Source organism: Myxine glutinosa, chromosome 8 (assembly GCF_964187855.1).
Source record: "Myxine glutinosa chromosome 8, kmMyxGlut1.1, whole genome shotgun sequence".
NCBI classification, from domain to species: domain Eukaryota; kingdom Metazoa; phylum Chordata; class Myxini; order Myxiniformes; family Myxinidae; genus Myxine; species Myxine glutinosa.
Window position 1 is genome coordinate 30,503,587 of NC_136268.1, and position 15,809 is coordinate 30,519,395.

General features: G+C 46.8%; 1 protein-coding gene across 1 annotated transcript; it reads right to left on the reverse strand.

Annotated features, from left to right (window-relative positions):
• Positions 1 to 4,575: 4,575 nt before the first annotated feature.
• On the reverse strand, positions 4,576 to 12,364 carry MDH2 (malate dehydrogenase 2). The gene is made up of 9 exons (XM_068124207.2): positions 12,025 to 12,364; positions 10,909 to 11,077; positions 9,058 to 9,141; positions 8,781 to 8,890; positions 8,556 to 8,681; positions 8,249 to 8,326; positions 6,113 to 6,212; positions 5,706 to 5,857; positions 4,576 to 5,206 (listed from the first exon to the last, which is right to left on the reverse strand). Exons 1-9 carry the CDS (start codon positions 12,079 to 12,081, stop codon positions 5,072 to 5,074), a joined length of 1,011 nt encoding a protein of 336 aa, XP_067980308.2. The 5' UTR covers positions 12,082 to 12,364; the 3' UTR covers positions 4,576 to 5,071.
• Positions 12,365 to 15,809: the final 3,445 nt, after the last annotated feature.

Genomic DNA, 15,809 nt, shown 5'->3' on the forward strand with positions numbered 1-15,809 from the left:
TTGTGAAAAATTACTTAACTTCGACAAGCGTGCGCGCGGGGACAGCTTTGAAGAGACGTGACGACCAATCTTGCGCATTCGCAGAAGTGAGTCTTAATGTCAACGTCTTAACGTTGTTTGAGCTGAAAACAATATGGCGGCCATTTTGACAGATCGGGTTGGAATGCAATAGCAACCTACCTTGTGTGGTAAGGGTTAAACATTCTAAATTTGATCAAAATCTGTTAATATTTGTGGACGCTAGAGTGTTAACGTCGTTTTCATGACCAAAAACAAAATGGTCGCCTAAGTCCGCCATTTTTCAACGGATCGGGCTGAAATGTAATACCAACCTGGTCCTTGGGGTAAGGATGCTGCATGTCAAGTTTGATCAGAATCGGTTGATATTTGTGGACGCTGGAGTGTTAACGTCGAAAAGTTGCCAGACGACAGATGACGATGACAGACGGACGCCAGAGGGTTCAGTATGTGATCGTCCAGTTGAGTTAAAAATGATTTCAGGAATTTTTTTAGCACATTGCTGCAATGTTGACATTATTTTTATTTTTATTTTTTTTGTATACAAGATCGAGGCTCGTGAAAGAGCGAACATTAATCACACAGAAAGACAAACCGACACATAAAACATATAACATAGGGAGCGGTAGACAAGATGGGGAGAGAGGGGGAAGGACACAACACAACATTTGAGAGCAGGGACCGAGAGACATGGAGACAATCGAGAGATCTGAGAGAGGGCGAGGGCTTTGGGGGGGGGGGGGCGTGGGAAGGGGGCAGTGGGAGAGGTATAAAACATATGGACACTGCCAGGACTTCCAGGAAAGAAGTTGGAATTTCAAACAAGGTGGATCTGGGGTGAATTAGCGGGGGTAGAAAAGATCAAGGTTTTGGATGGGGGAAGATAAGAGATGGTGGTGAACAGCTGTTTTAAAGACCTGGAGGGAGGAGTGGGATTGAAGGGAGTGAGGGAGTTTGTTCCAGAGGCGGGAGAAAAGAGGAATGAAAGAGTGAAGGTGAGCGGAGAGCCGAGATTTCGGCAGTTTAACCATCAGAGGGTTGCTGGCAGATCTTGTGCGACCTGTAGGAATATTTGGGGGACAGAGCACAGAGAGAGCTGGCGGTGCAAGGCCGGAGAGGAGTCGGTAGAAGACAAAGACCACCTACCTGCCTGCGGTGAGTGAGTGAAAGGCCCTCAGAGATAGCTTCATCGCGGGAGATTCCAATAATTCTGAAAGCTTTGGTTTCAACAGCGTGAAGCCGAGCTAGGTGTGAGGCAGGAGCACCGGCCCATAGGGGAGAACAGTATTCCATTGAGCTGCGGATGAAAGCCTTGTATGTGGTGAGGAGCTCAGGTGTGCCGAGGAAGGACTTCGCACGACGGAGGATGCCCAGTCGGCGACTGGCTTTGGAGGCCAGCTTGGAAATGTGGTTTTCCCAAGAAAGATCATGGCAGATAGTGAGACCCAAAATCTTGAGCGACAGAACTTCTTGGAGAGGATTGTTGAGAAAGTAGATGGGAGGGTTGTCCAGTCGATCTTTTCGGAGAGACATAGTAAGAGTGTGAGATTTGTCAGGATTGAAAGACATGTTCCACTTGTTTGACCAGTCTGTGATTTTGTCCAGGTCTTCAGAGAGTGAGGAGGCAGCAGACTGCCGATCTGAGGGAAGAGGAATGGAGCGGCAGAGAGTGGAGTCATCAGCAAAGAGATAGAGAGGATTTTCGAGAGAGTCAGAGAGATCATTGATGAAGACCAGAAAAAGCACGGGGCCCAGAACACTGCCTTGGGGAACTCCAGCCTGAACAGGAAGAGGAGATGAGAGAAACCCATTCAGGGCCACACGTTGACGACGACTAGAGAGGAAGTCCGCCAGCCATGCGTGGAGATTTCCATGGATACCAAAGGAGGAGAGTTTGGTGAGCAGAGCGGGGTGCCAGACCGTGTCAAAGGCACGTGATATGTCGAGGGAGACAGCTCTAATTTCCTGTTTGGCATTGAGGACCTCCATCCATTGTTGAGACAGCAGAAGCAGCATGTCCAGAGTAGAGTGACCTGGTCTGAAACCAAATTGATGATCAGAGATCAAGCCATTGGAGAAGAGGAAAGATTTCATATCAGAAGCAATGATGGATTCCATGACTTTGCTGATAATTGGGAGAAGGCTGATTGGTCTGTAGTTGCTAGGATCTGTTTTTGCACCTTTTTTGTGCAAAGCGGTGATGTTGGCTGATTTCCAAGCAGATGGCAGTTGACCTTGAGCAAAAGAGAGGGTGAAGAGAACAGAGAGAGGGTGAGATAGAGCAGCAGAGCAGGATTTTAGGACCCGTGGGCTGATGCCGTCGGGTCCAGTTGCAGAATCAGAGTCGAGGGTTGACAGAAACTTTTCCACCTTGTCAGGAGGAAAGGACACGGAGTCCAGGAGCAGCAGGGTACGACTGGGTATGGTGGGTACAGAGAGGGATGGGTTTGGGACACAAGATTTAGAGGCAAACACAGAGTTGAGGCATTCAGCTTTTTCACGTGCGGAGTCAGCTGTGTAGCCGTTTGAGGTAAGGGAGGGGATGGAGGGGGAACAAACACCAGAAACGGATTTGACCAGACGCCACCAGGATTTGGAAGAGGGAGACAGATAAGAGAGTTCGGTCTTGAGAACGGAGAGATATTGTTTCCTGGCTCTCCTGAGGGTGGACACACACTTGTTTCGGGCTTTGTGAAAGGAAATGAGATTTCCTTCCGTTGGATTTGCTTTCCAGGAGACGAAGGCAAGTTGTTTCTGGGCAACAGCCTCACCACAAGATTCCGTGTACCATGGACGGGAGGAAGGGTATGACAACTGAAGACGAGATGGGATAAATCTGTGCATGAGAGAGAGCAATTTACTTTGGAAGAATTCCCAGGATGAGTTGATGTCAGAGGTGGTAGAGATGGGAGACCAGTCCAGATGATTGATGGCTGCTTGAAGACCGTGCCAGTTGGCCTGAGTGAAATGCCAGACTCGTCGACGCTGAGCAGGCTCCCTGAGGATGGTCAGAGAGATGTCCACTTTAACAAGGACATGATCAGATGATCCGATCGGAGCAGAAGAAGAGCAGCAGACATTTTCAGGGAAGTTAGTCATAACCAAGTCCAGAAGAGAAGATGTTCCGTTGACTGAGATCCGGGTCGGGAAATTGACAGATTGTGTCAGTCCCAGTGAGTCGCAGAAGTCCTTTGCTGAGGAGCCATGGCTGGTGAGAGAGGTACCCACACCCAGCCAACTGGCATGATGACAGTTGAAATCACCACATATGAGGAAGAGAGTTGGGATGAGTAGATAGAAGTTGGTCCATATCATCAGACAGCGAGATGTAGATGGAGTCATCACTGTTTGGTGGACGGTACAACACACATATGAACAAGAGGTGGGAGCGAAGGGGAAGCCGTAGCCAGAGGTATTCCTGGGGGTGAGGTGGAGAGAGTGCAGTGCAGGGCGAGTGAGGAAGAGAGTTTTTGATAAAGATAGCAACCCCGCCTCCAGGACGAGGCTCAGGTCTATCATACCGGAGGAGGGAGTAGCCCGGGAGAGATACTATGGAATCAGAGACATCATAAAGGAGGAAAGTTTCTGTTAAGCAGATCACGTCTGGTTTGACAGAAGCAACCTGTATGGAGAGATCAGTTAAGTTTGAACGAAGGCCCCGGATGTTTGAGGTCCATACCGTTAATGAAGAGGAAGGGGGAGCATCAGATACAGAACAGGGGGGAGGAGGGGTAGGGTAAGATGTGGAAGAGGTGGAAGAGGTAGGGAGAGCTGTTGAAGGTGTGTCAGAGATTTCAGAATAGCTCGGAGAAAGGGAAGGATGGGGCGGACAAAAGGTTTGATGGTGATTGGGTGAGCCACAATGAGGTGTTATTTGAGGAGGGGGAAGAGCGAGGCAGAAGGTTGGGGGAGATGGAGGTGAGAGTTTGAAGGGGGAAGAAGCGGGGAGGACGCTTTGAGGAGGGGGAGTGAGCGGGGGGAAATTGAGAAGCAATGAGGGTGGGGAGATTTGAAGGGGAGGGGTGAGGGGGGAGTTTGGGAGGGAAGGGACAAGGGGAGGGATTTGAAAGGGATGGGATATGGGGGAGATTTGGAGGGGAGGGGTGAGGCAGGAGTCTAGGAGGGGAGGGGCGAGGGGGCGTCTTGGCGGGGAGGGGTGAGGGGGTAGTTTAGGAGGGAGGGGGCAAGGGGGGAGATTTGAAAGGGATGGGTGATGGGGAAGATTTGGAGGGGAGGGGTGATGGGGAAGATTTGGAGGGGAGGGGTGAGATTGGATTTTAGAAAGTGTACGATTTATGGGAAACGAACATTTATTACAAAATGAGTTTCTTGTGACCTTCGAGTTAAAAATACGTTTAAGGACGCTGGATGGAGGATGGAGTGCAGGAGAGTTTAGGGAATGTAGAAAAAAGGCACTATAGGAGATGGATATTTTTAAGGGGATATTTTGGAGGGGATATTTTTAAGATATATTTTAATAATCCTGGTGTTCCTTTACGACAAATTGTACCTTCAACATGTAACAAAGTACATGAAATATAAATCCGAATTATACAGTGCAGTTGCAAAGCTTTATTCATGACCAAGTATAGTAAAGCATCTACAGCCAGAACTTGTATTTCCATAGTCACAACCAAAGGTTCAAACTCAACGATGCTCTCCGAACATGATTTGGCAAAGTCACCAGATGACGACTCGTATACATCTCAGATGAGGGACAAAGTTCAGATGTAAACAAGACTGAACATTTTAACATGATAGCCTTACTAAGACATATAGATTCCAGTAGATCTGTACATTCACAAACAGATTAAAATAGCCTCACCTATCTGTTCAGGAATGGGTGATGCCCTCAGTTGAATAGAGCAAACTTTTGAGTTTCACTTTCAGGTTTTGCCAATTAATCAAACAAACCATCTTTTTCCACATTACCCAATAACCACAGGTTTGTGCTTGGTGAGAACAGCCCAAAAGGAATTCTTCATTACTCAGGATGGGGAAGTGTGCATGCAGAAGTGATGCAACAAGAGCACAGGTGCAGTCTGAAAAACATTTAACACTCAAAGCTAGCTGCAAATTTCTCCCCTTTGCTGATGGAACCCGCAAGCTCTCCTTTTGCTTCTTCAACCATTTTCTCTTCTTGTGCCGTCAACTTTCCCAAGCCTTCCACCTTCTGTACTCCGTGTTTCTGAAAATGAATCGGTGACACTGACATCGAACTGCCAACGCTTACCAGCACAAACACGCAACTCAACTTCATGAAAATCAGAAAGAAAGAAAAATTAATCTTTTATAACTGAGGATTTCGATGTTTTTGGGGGGCTTTGTCCCCCGTCGCACCGCGGAGCAAAAGGGGGACGATGGCTTTTCCCCTCCGTCCGTGTGTGCGTCCGGTGAACCTTGAGCGGAATATCTTGGAAAATAAATGAACTACCAACTTCTAATCTGGTGTGTGGGTGTATCTACGCATAAGGAAGAACGATATTGAAAATTGGGTCGCCACGTCAAAATCCAAGATGGCCGCCTTGCGTCTTCCACTTTGTCAACTCACATTTCACCGACGGGGGACCGAGGCGTAACGCTCGTTTTAAATCAATTCCCAATGCAAATGATAAATGATGCTCTGGGTTGTACCAAGTTCACATGTGGTTACCTTTACGTTATTCGTTGCTGGTGATACAACTTACCCCGAGTTGAACAGGGGAAGAAAAGAAAGGAAGGTTGGTAATGGTCGAGCTCACAAATGAGCATTCCTTTATTCCACTTTCTCCCGCCATCGCACACAGAAGGGAGAATGCGAAATGAGCTCCGGCGTAAGCCATCGAGAGGGTTGCAGAACCTGAAAAAAAAAAAAAAAGGTCACAAGTGAAGAATCAAACTATTACCTTGGGATATTAAACAATGAAGTAGCAACTCAGCCCAACATAAACCCTCAAAAAGTTTCCAATCATTTATATAAATCCCAGGAACTAAACCTTAATGTATTAATTCAAGTTACCTATCCGTTTCACTAACCACCCAACCACATCCCCAAACCAGATTTCAAATCAACCACAAATTAAATTCCTTCATCACACAACCAGTGTCCCCTCACCGCTGCCAGCTTTGGCCTTTACCACCTCCGTCCCAGCTTCCTGTATCCGAGAAATCAGTTGCTCCATTTTATCTTTGGGAAGATCAACGTGGGGTTTCGCCTAATGAAAGTGAAAAAGGGGACGAAAAGGGAAGTCAGAAGAATGCAAGAAAAGGGGCATTGTGATGGAAAAAGGCAACAATCAAACAATCCACGTTCACGTTATAATGACTCGTCTTGATTTACCTTTCAAGTCGACAACGAAACGAACAAGCATTTTGCCCCAAAATCTCAATGCCTAGAATCAGCCTAATTTGCCCCAAAATCTCAATGCCTAGAATCAGCCTAATTTGCCCCAAAATCTCAATGCCTAGAATCAGCCTAATTTTCCCCAAAATCTCAATGCCGAGAATCAGCCTAATTTTCCCCAAAATCTCAATGCCGAGAATCAGGCTAATTTGCCCCAAAATCTAAATGCCGAGAATCAGCCTAATTTGCCCCAAAATCTCAATGCCTAGAATCAGCCTAATTTGCCCCAAAATCTCAATGCCGAGAATCAGCCTAATTTGCCCCAAAATCTCAATACCTAGAATCAGCCTAATTTGCCCCAAAATCTCAATGCCGAGAATCAGCCTAATTTGCCCCAAAATCTCAATGCCTAGAATCAGCCTAATTTGCCCCAAAATCTCAATGCCGAGAATCGGCCTAATTTTCCCCAAAATCTCAATGCCGAGAATCGGCCTAATTTTCCCCAAAATCTCAATGCCGAGAATCAGGCTAATTTGCCCCCAAAATCTCAATGCCTAGAATCAGCCTAATTTGCCCCCAAAATCTCAATGCCGAGAATCAGCCTAATTTGCCCCAAAATCTCAATGCCGAGAATCAGGCTAATTTGCCCCAAAATCTCAATGCCGAGAATCAGGCTAATTTGCCCCAAAATCTCAATGCCGAGAATCAGCCTAATTTGCCCCAAAATCTCAATGCCTAGAATCAGCCTAATTTGCCCCAAAATCTCAATGCCTAGAATCAGCCTAATTTGCCCCAAAATCTCAATGCCGAGAATCAGCCTAATTTGCCCCAAAATCTCAATGCCTAGAATCAGCCTAATTTGCCCCAAAATCTCAATGCCTAGAATCAGCCTAATTTGCCCCAAAATCTCAATGCCGAGAATCAGCCTAATTTGCCCCAAAACCTCAATGCCGAGGAATCAGCCTAATTTGCCCCAAAATCTCAATGCCGAGAATCAGCCTAATTTGCCCCAAAATCTCAATGCCGAGAATCAGGCTAATTTGCCCCAAAATCTCAATGCCGAGAATCAGGCTTATTTGCCCCAAAATCTCAATGCCTAGAATCAGCCTAATTTGCCCCAAAATCTCAATGCCTAGAATGTGCCCATTTATCCCCCAAAAACATCAATGCCCAGAATCAGCATAATTTGCCCCAAAATCTCAATGCCGAGAATCAGCCTAATTTGCCCCAAAATCTCAATGCCTAAAATCTGCCCATTTTGCCCCTTTGGTGCCTTTGGCGAGCACGTAGGCAGAGATTAAAAACAGCCATTCCTGGGTTGTGAACTGCTGATTGTACAAGTGCCAACAAGTCACAACACCTTTCAGAACCTTGTTTATAGTCTGCGCCTCAAGGGCAGAATGAAATATTCCAATACCAGGAAGCACCGTGGGTTAATATTAAAGGAGATCATGGGCACAAAACCAAGACAAACAATAAACCCTGAAAAAAGATGTTTAACTATTTTCAGATTTCCATTCAATTGTACATTGTGAAAATTTTACATAAAAGGAAAGTACACAATTTTCATATAGGAAGGCATGTTAGCTTCCTTTACAATGCAAACCAATTACATCATCAATGGATGAAATCCACAGGACGTTGATCGAGGTATGCAAACAACTGTGAGAAGCAAGAAGCTGACATTTTGGGCATTTACCCTTCATTGGAGCAAAACATAAAGGATTAACACTCAAACGTCAGCTTCTTGCTTCCCACAGCTGTTAGCATACATATAGGGGGTAATGCGACTTGTGACGCACCCTGTATGTCTCCAGGAAAGACAACCGGCTACAAGCTGTAACAATATGCTGTTACAAGTAAAATAAAAAGGTGTAACTTTGTCAAAGTTACCACAAGTTACCTTACCTGAGAGAGGAGGGGGATAATAGTCTTCCCCGCATGGCCTCCAACTACAGGAACTGAAACCTGTGCTGGGTCCACACCCTGAGAGAAGACAGACCAATTACAGAGCTTAGTGGTGGTAAAAGGTAAAGGGGAATGGTATGTGATTCGGGTGGTGCACAAAAAGGCGATAAAGAAAAGCTTGGAAGGTATCGTGATGCCGTTACGATCCCATTGAATGGCATAAAACAATCTGGCATTGAAACTTCATCTTCAGCAATGACGAAACACCAATATATCGACCCACAAATGGCGTTCGCTCAACCCTGACCTTTATTTCAGCAATGAAGGCATTTGCACGAACCACGTCCAACGTAGTAACTCCAAAAAGGCGCTGAGGATCAAATACCCCATGCCGTTTGAGTATCTCGGCAGCAATGGGAACCGTGGAATTAACCTGGTGGAAGAGAACAAGTCAGACGCAATTGGGGGGGGGGGGGGGTGGGGGGGGGGGGGGGGGGGGGGGACAGCAAAGCATGGTATACAGTGCACTTACCGGGTTAGCGATTATGCACATCATGGCGGTCGGGCAGTGAGCGGCACAAGCATTGACGAGAGAAGCAACGATTGAAGCATTGATGTTGAACAGGTCATCACGTGTCATTCCTGCACAACACAAAATGGAGGCGCAAGATCCCCACCCCTTTCCCCATTTAGTACTCACTCGTAGACTTACCCTAACACAAAGCACTAATGCAAATCTATCTCAGCAACCCAGTGTTACCAACCAGGTACCAAATTAAATTAGATTCGGCCCACCCTCAGCACTGTACCTGGCTTGCGTGGCACTCCAGCTGGAATAAGCACAACTTCCGCCCCTTTTAAAGCATCTCCCAACTGCTCAGGCCCCAGATGGCCTGAGTGGGCAAGGAAGGGGCATTTGGAGATGGGGAAAGGAGAGGACAGTCAATATTCACGAACAAAGAAAAAACGAACTAAAAGCAATCCTGTCGGCTTCCAAGCAGTCCAAATCTGCCACTCACATGGAACGACATTTGGACATTTTCTGGGAAGATCGAGCCCAAATCGACCAAATCCTCTCCAATCTCCTTTGAAAGTTCCATAATTACATAATGTGATACAATAAACCTACTAGGTATTACCCTAACATTACATTTATCCTGGAATCCACACATTATGCAAATAGCTAAGTCTGCCTCCAAGAAACTGGGAATCCTGTTCAGATGTCGAAGATTCTTCTCCTCTCAACAGTTGCTTCAACTATATAAAGGATCGATTCGTCTTTGTATAGAGTGCTGCTCTCACATCTGGGGAGGCTCTAGCTCCACATACTTACTGGTCAGAATTGAATCCAAAGTAATCCGACTTATCAACTCTCCCAATCTGACCTCAAAACTCGACCCGCTCAAATTATGCCACAAAGTTTGCTCTCTTTCTCTTTTCTACAGATATTGGAATATAAGAATCGTCGCTTCGCTGCCAGAAATACCAATCTTTGCTGTGATGGCTAATCTATCGGGAAAGGAAAAAAAAAAAAAAAGGACTCCTGGGAGATCCTGCTTTCCGTGCTGGGATAACCAACGTCACGTGTTGGCATTTGCAGTTTTGACACGCGTGTCCATGTACCCATAAAAAAACTTTTTTTTTAAATGCTTTTTTTTTTGTTGGTGCGGGGGGGGGGGGCACAAACACTCCCGGGAGTCACCCGAATCCACTGGTCACCCAATAGTTTGATTTATTGAAATCCATTAATCCGTTCTCAAGTTATAACAACACACACAAACAAACAGAGTTTTTATAATATAGATTACTTCGGTTTCTGCTCCCAAGAATTAGCTGCTTGTGTGCCTCCGCCATTAACGAGACCACGGAATACTCGACAAGCCACTACATCTCATGATTATTGTGTGGCCATTGGCAACTCAAGGTTGGGCTGTTATGATGTTTGTTTCTCCCCCTCCACTGCCAAACTCTGGAACTCTTAAGCTTCCCATGTATTTCCAAACACGTCCGACCTTCACCTTTTCAAAAAGCAGATTTTTTTTACTTCCCCAAAAACTCTTGGACTATTCTCTCTTTCTTCACTTTTCCATCAATGCAGTTCTCGGTCCGTGATTGGCACCTTCAACATTAATTGAGGCTTCCTGGTTCCACCAGAACCACCTTTGGAGGCCATTTTTCCCTGCAGATCGGGGGTTGGCCTCCAGGTAGGTCATTAATCACACAATATATTTAACTTTGCCGTATTTACATGAATTTGTCTCCATGGTACACAATGCTCCCTCCTGATCTTCATCTCTTCATTTATTCACCCCATTATCGTGGCGAGTTCATACTACCTAACAAATGCTTCACGAAACGACATCTTAACGATTTACTACATCAACCTTGATGCCTTCACTGTATTGGTCAATGACGAGAAACTACATTTTACTCCAGAGTCGTACATATAGGAACACAGCCTTGCCCTTCTCTCACGATCAGTACACTAACAGTCACATTTTCCCCTCAAGGTAAAAGGTAACTCAAGGATATTGTGGTGACATTAAAATATGTGTTGAAGCATTATTGAGCATCAAAAAGCACTAATTTAAAGGCCATGTGACACAAAAGTTAACCCTTGATTGGCCGTGGGTAAGGACTGGTTATGGTGAGATGCTTACCAGTCACCGTAGCTCGCGTGTCAATGTGAGACAGGTCAGCAGCGACTCCCGGCGTATGCGCTATATCGTACAGGGCAAGTCGGCTAATAAGAGGACTCTGTTTCAGGAGCAACGATAATGGCTGTCCGATGCCACCAGAAGCACCGAGCACTGACACTCGGGTGGCATGCTGGAGAAAAGTTAAGGGAGAGGGTGGGGTGGTGATTTACCGAAACAAGATTACAATTTCAAAACCTTATCTGCTCAGAGAAAAAAAAGCATGCCTGTCACACCGGGAGGGGGTAGTCCGTGGTGCAGCGTACCCGTCACACTGGGAATGGAGGGGTCCGTGGGGGGAGCTCACCCATCACACCAGGGGAGGGGGGGTGCAGTTCGTGGGGGGAGCTCACTCATCACACCAGGGGAGGGGGGGTACAGTCCGTGGGGGTAGCTCACCCATCAGACCAGGGGAGGGGGGTGCAGTCCGTGGGGGTAGCTCACCCATCAGACCAGGGGAGGGGGGTGCAGTCCGTGGGGGTAGCTCACCCATCAGACCAGGGGAAGGGGGTGCAGTCCGTGGGGGTAGCTCACCCATCAGACCAGGGGAGGGGGGTGCAGTCCGTGGGGGTAGCTCACCCATCAGACCAGGGGAAGGGGGTGCAGTCCGTGGGGGTAGCTCACCCATCAGACCAGGGGAAGGGGGTGCAGTCCGTGGGGGTAGCTCACCCAGCAGACCAGGGGAGGGGGGTGCAGTCCGTGGGGGTAGCTCACCCATCAGACCAGGGGAAGGGGGTGCAGTCCGTGGGGGTAGCTCACCCATCAGACCAGGGAAGGGGGGTGCAGTCCGTGGGGGTAGCTCACCCATCACACCAGGGGAAGTGGGGGGGGGGGGGGGAGTTGCGGACCGTGGGGATAGCTCACCCATCACACCAGAGGAAGGGGGGGGGGGGGGGGGGGAGTTGCGCGGCAGTCCGCTTCCATAAGGTTTCTAACTGCATTTATAATCTAATACTATAAATAGCAATTGAAACCACAAACCAAAGCATCGTGTGAATTTAATTTACACTTGCAGTGCTTTTTTGACAACTGTCAACCTGATTTTATCCACCAGGGCATTCAGAATATCATAAAACTTACTCTAGCCGAGGTTGATAGTCCTCTGGAGAAACGTAGATAAACGACACGGCCCAACATTGCTGGATTTGGAACGCGAAACGAAAGAATTCCAACGAGGAAGCCACTGTGCGTCACCAGGCTCGAATATCCGCTTTCTCAACCTATGGGCAAGGTCAGCGTGTCATATTCATAATTATTCTCTTTTATCCTTCGATTGTGAGGAAGATTACTAATTTCAGATTTTACGCACAATAATCGTTCATCGGCAATAACTGTGTAATGTATATAGTACAGCTCGTGAACAAATCGCTTTGACCGTGCACGACGATGCAGTTCACACTATAGCTTACTACGTTGTCATGGATGATAAACACTGCATGATTATTGAAAAGCCGTCCTCGGTGATAAGAAAACCAAAATGGAAGCGGAAAAATATATATTCATGTAAAATTATATTTGCGCATGTGCCAAAACATATGTTATATATGTTAACATTTTGGCGATTATACTTAATGTAGTTTAAATTCGTTTTGAAAAAAACGATATGGCTTTACACCAATTAGCTCATTTATTTTTATTACCTTTTAATATTTCGCAGTATAAATTGAAATTGGTTTGACTTTTGTTTTGGAATATTTTTGAAAGCTTAATTCTTGCTTCCTGCTGCCATGACTTCACGTATCCCTGACCAGGAGGCTAGACGTGTTTAAGGGACTCAATTATGAAATTATTTCGTTTTCGAAGGTGATATCCCTTACCCATTAGCACAAAAATAAAAGTTTTGGGAGAATAATAAGCCGGATAATCGTGTTTTAAAATCAAAATATTTTAACTTCCGTTATGCAAATGAGATACTTCCGTCGCTTTGCGTGACGTCACGGGTCCATAACCATAACTCATTGACAGGCTTGCACGGCTGTTTCATCACAAGTTATTCCAGCGTTCAATATGTCGATGTGCCAATCTTTTAACTGTTCAAATCGTCGAGAAATTTGTGCACAAAACACAGAAATCGTTTTTTGCGTCCCTGACCCACAAAAAGATCGTCAACGTTCGTATTTAATCAACAGGGTCACGACCTGGGAAACAAGCCTCGGCAATTGCTGAAGCGCGATGCCATACCGACACTTATTGGGTGAGAGTTACCTGTTGATTTGAAGTCACGCCCATGTGACCCAAGCTCAGAACTAGTCCTCAAGTAGTTATCGATATTACTAAAATGCTAGCAGAGTCTACCTGTCGCTTCGCTGAAGCATATGGGAATTTTTTTTATTTTTTTTTTGTATACTGAATCGAGGCTCGTGAAAGACCTAACATTTACTTCACAAACAAATCAACCAGACAAACAAAATATATAAAAAGAGGGAGCGGAAAACAAGATGGGGAGAGAAGGGGAAGCACACAAACACAACATTTGAGAGCAGGGAGATGTGTGGAAGGGAGAGAGCTTGGGGGGAGGAGGCGTGGGAAGGGGGGGGGGGGTGGAGGGAGAAGTATAAAACACAAGGACACCAAGGACTTCCAGGACAGAAGTTGGTATTTCAAAAAAGTGGAATTGGGGTGAAATTAGCGGGGGTAGAAAATATCAAGGTTTTGGATGGGGGAAGATAAGAGATGGTGGTGAACAGCTGTTTTAAAGACCTGGAGGGTGGAGTGGGATTGAAGAGAGTGAGGGAGTTTGTTCCAGAGGCGGGGGAAAAGAGGAATGAAGGAGTGAAGGTGAGCAGAGAGTCTTGATTTTGGCAGTTTGACCATAAGAGGGTTGCAGGCAGATCTTGTGCGACCTGTAGGAATATTTGCGGGACAGAGCCCAGAGAGAGCTGGGGGGGCAAGGCCAGAGAGGAGTCGGTAGAAGACGGAAAGACCACCAACCTGCCTGCGGTGAGTGAGTGAGAGGCCCTTGGAGTTAGCTTCATCGCGGGAGATTCCAATGATTCTGAATGCTTTGGTTTCAACAGCGTGAAGACGAGCTAGGTGTGAGGCAGGAGCACCAGCCCAGAGGGGAGAGCAGTATTCCATTGAGCTGCGGATGAAAGCCTTGTATGTGGTGAGGAGCTCAGGTGTGCCAAGGAAGGACTTCGCACGACGGAGGATGCCCAGTCGGCGACTGGCTTTGGAGGCCAGATTTGAAATGTGGTTTTCCCAGGAAAGATCATGGCAGATAGTGAGACCCAAAAGCTTGAGTGACAGAACTTCTTGGAGAGGATTATTCAGAAAGTGGATGGGAGGGTTGTCCAGTCGGTCTTTTCGGAGAGACATCGTAAGAGTGTGAGATTTGTCAGGATTGAAAGACATGTTCCACTTGTTTGCCCAGTCTGTGATTTTGTCCAGGTCTGCAGAGAGTGAGGAGGCTGCAGACTGCCGATCTGAGGGATGAAGAATGGAGCGACAGAGAGTAGAGTCATCAGCAAAGAGATACAGAGGATTTTCAAGAGAGTCAGAGAGATCATTGATGAAGACCAGAAAAAGCACAGGGCCCAGAACACTGCCTTGTGGAACTCCAGCCTGAACAGGAAGAGGAGATGAGAGAAACCCATTCAGGGCCACACGTTGACTATGACTAGAGAGGAAGTCGGCAAGCCATGCGTGGATATTTCCATGGATACCATCGGAGGAGAGTTTGGTGAACAGAGCGGGGTGCCAGACCTTATCGAAGGAACGTGATATGTCAAGGGAGACAACTCTGATTTCCTGTTTGGCATTGAGGGCGTCCATCCATTGTTGAGACAGCAGAAGCAGCATGTCCAGAGTAGAGTGTCCAGGTCTGAAACCAAATTGATGATCAGAGATCAAGCCATTGGAGAAGAGGAAAGATTTCATATCTGAAGCAATGATGGATTCCATGACTTTGCTGATAATTGGGAGAAGGCTGATTGGTCTGTAGTTGCTGGGATCTGTTTTTGCACCTTTTTTGTGCAAAGCGGTGATGTTGGCAGATTTCCAAACAGATGGAAGATGACCTTGAGCAAAAGAGAGGGTGAAGAGAACAGAGAGAGGGAATGAAAGAGCGGAAGAACAGGATTTTAGGACCCGTGGGCTGATGCCGTCAGGTCCAGTTGCAGAATCCGAGTCGAGGGTTGACAGAAACTTTTCCACCTTGTCAGGAGGAAAGGACACAGAGTCCAGGAGCAGCTGGGTACGACTGGGTACGGTGGGTACAGAGAGGGATGGGTTTGGGACACAAGATTTAGAGGCAAACACAGAGTTGAGGCATTCAGCTTTTTCACGTGCGGAGTCAGCCGTGTGGCCATTTGAGGTGAGGGAGGGGATGGAGGGGGAACAAACACCAGAAACAGCTTTGACCAGACGCCACCAGGATTTGGAAGAGGGAGACAGATAAGAGAGTTCGGTCCTGAGAACGGAGAGATATTGTTTCCTGGCTCTCCTGAGGGTGGACACACTTGTTTCGGGCTTTGTGAAAGGAAATGAGATTTCCTTCCGTTGGATTTGCTTTCCAGGAGACGAAAGCAAGTTGTTTCTGGGCAATAGCCTCACCACAAGATTCCGTGTACCATGGACGGGACGAAGGGTATGACAACAGAAGACGAGATGGGATAAATCTGTGCATGAGAGAGAGCAGTTTGCTTTGGAAGAATTCCCAGGAAGAATTTATGTCAGAGGCAGTAGAGATGGGAGACCAGTCCAGATGATTGATGGCTGCTTGAAGACCGTGCCAGTTGGCCTGAGTGAAATGCCAGACTCGTCGACGCTGAGGAGGCTCTCTGAGAATGGTCAGAGAGATGTCCACTTTAACAAGCACATGATCAGAAGAGCCGATTGGAGCAGAAGAAGAGCAGCAGACATTT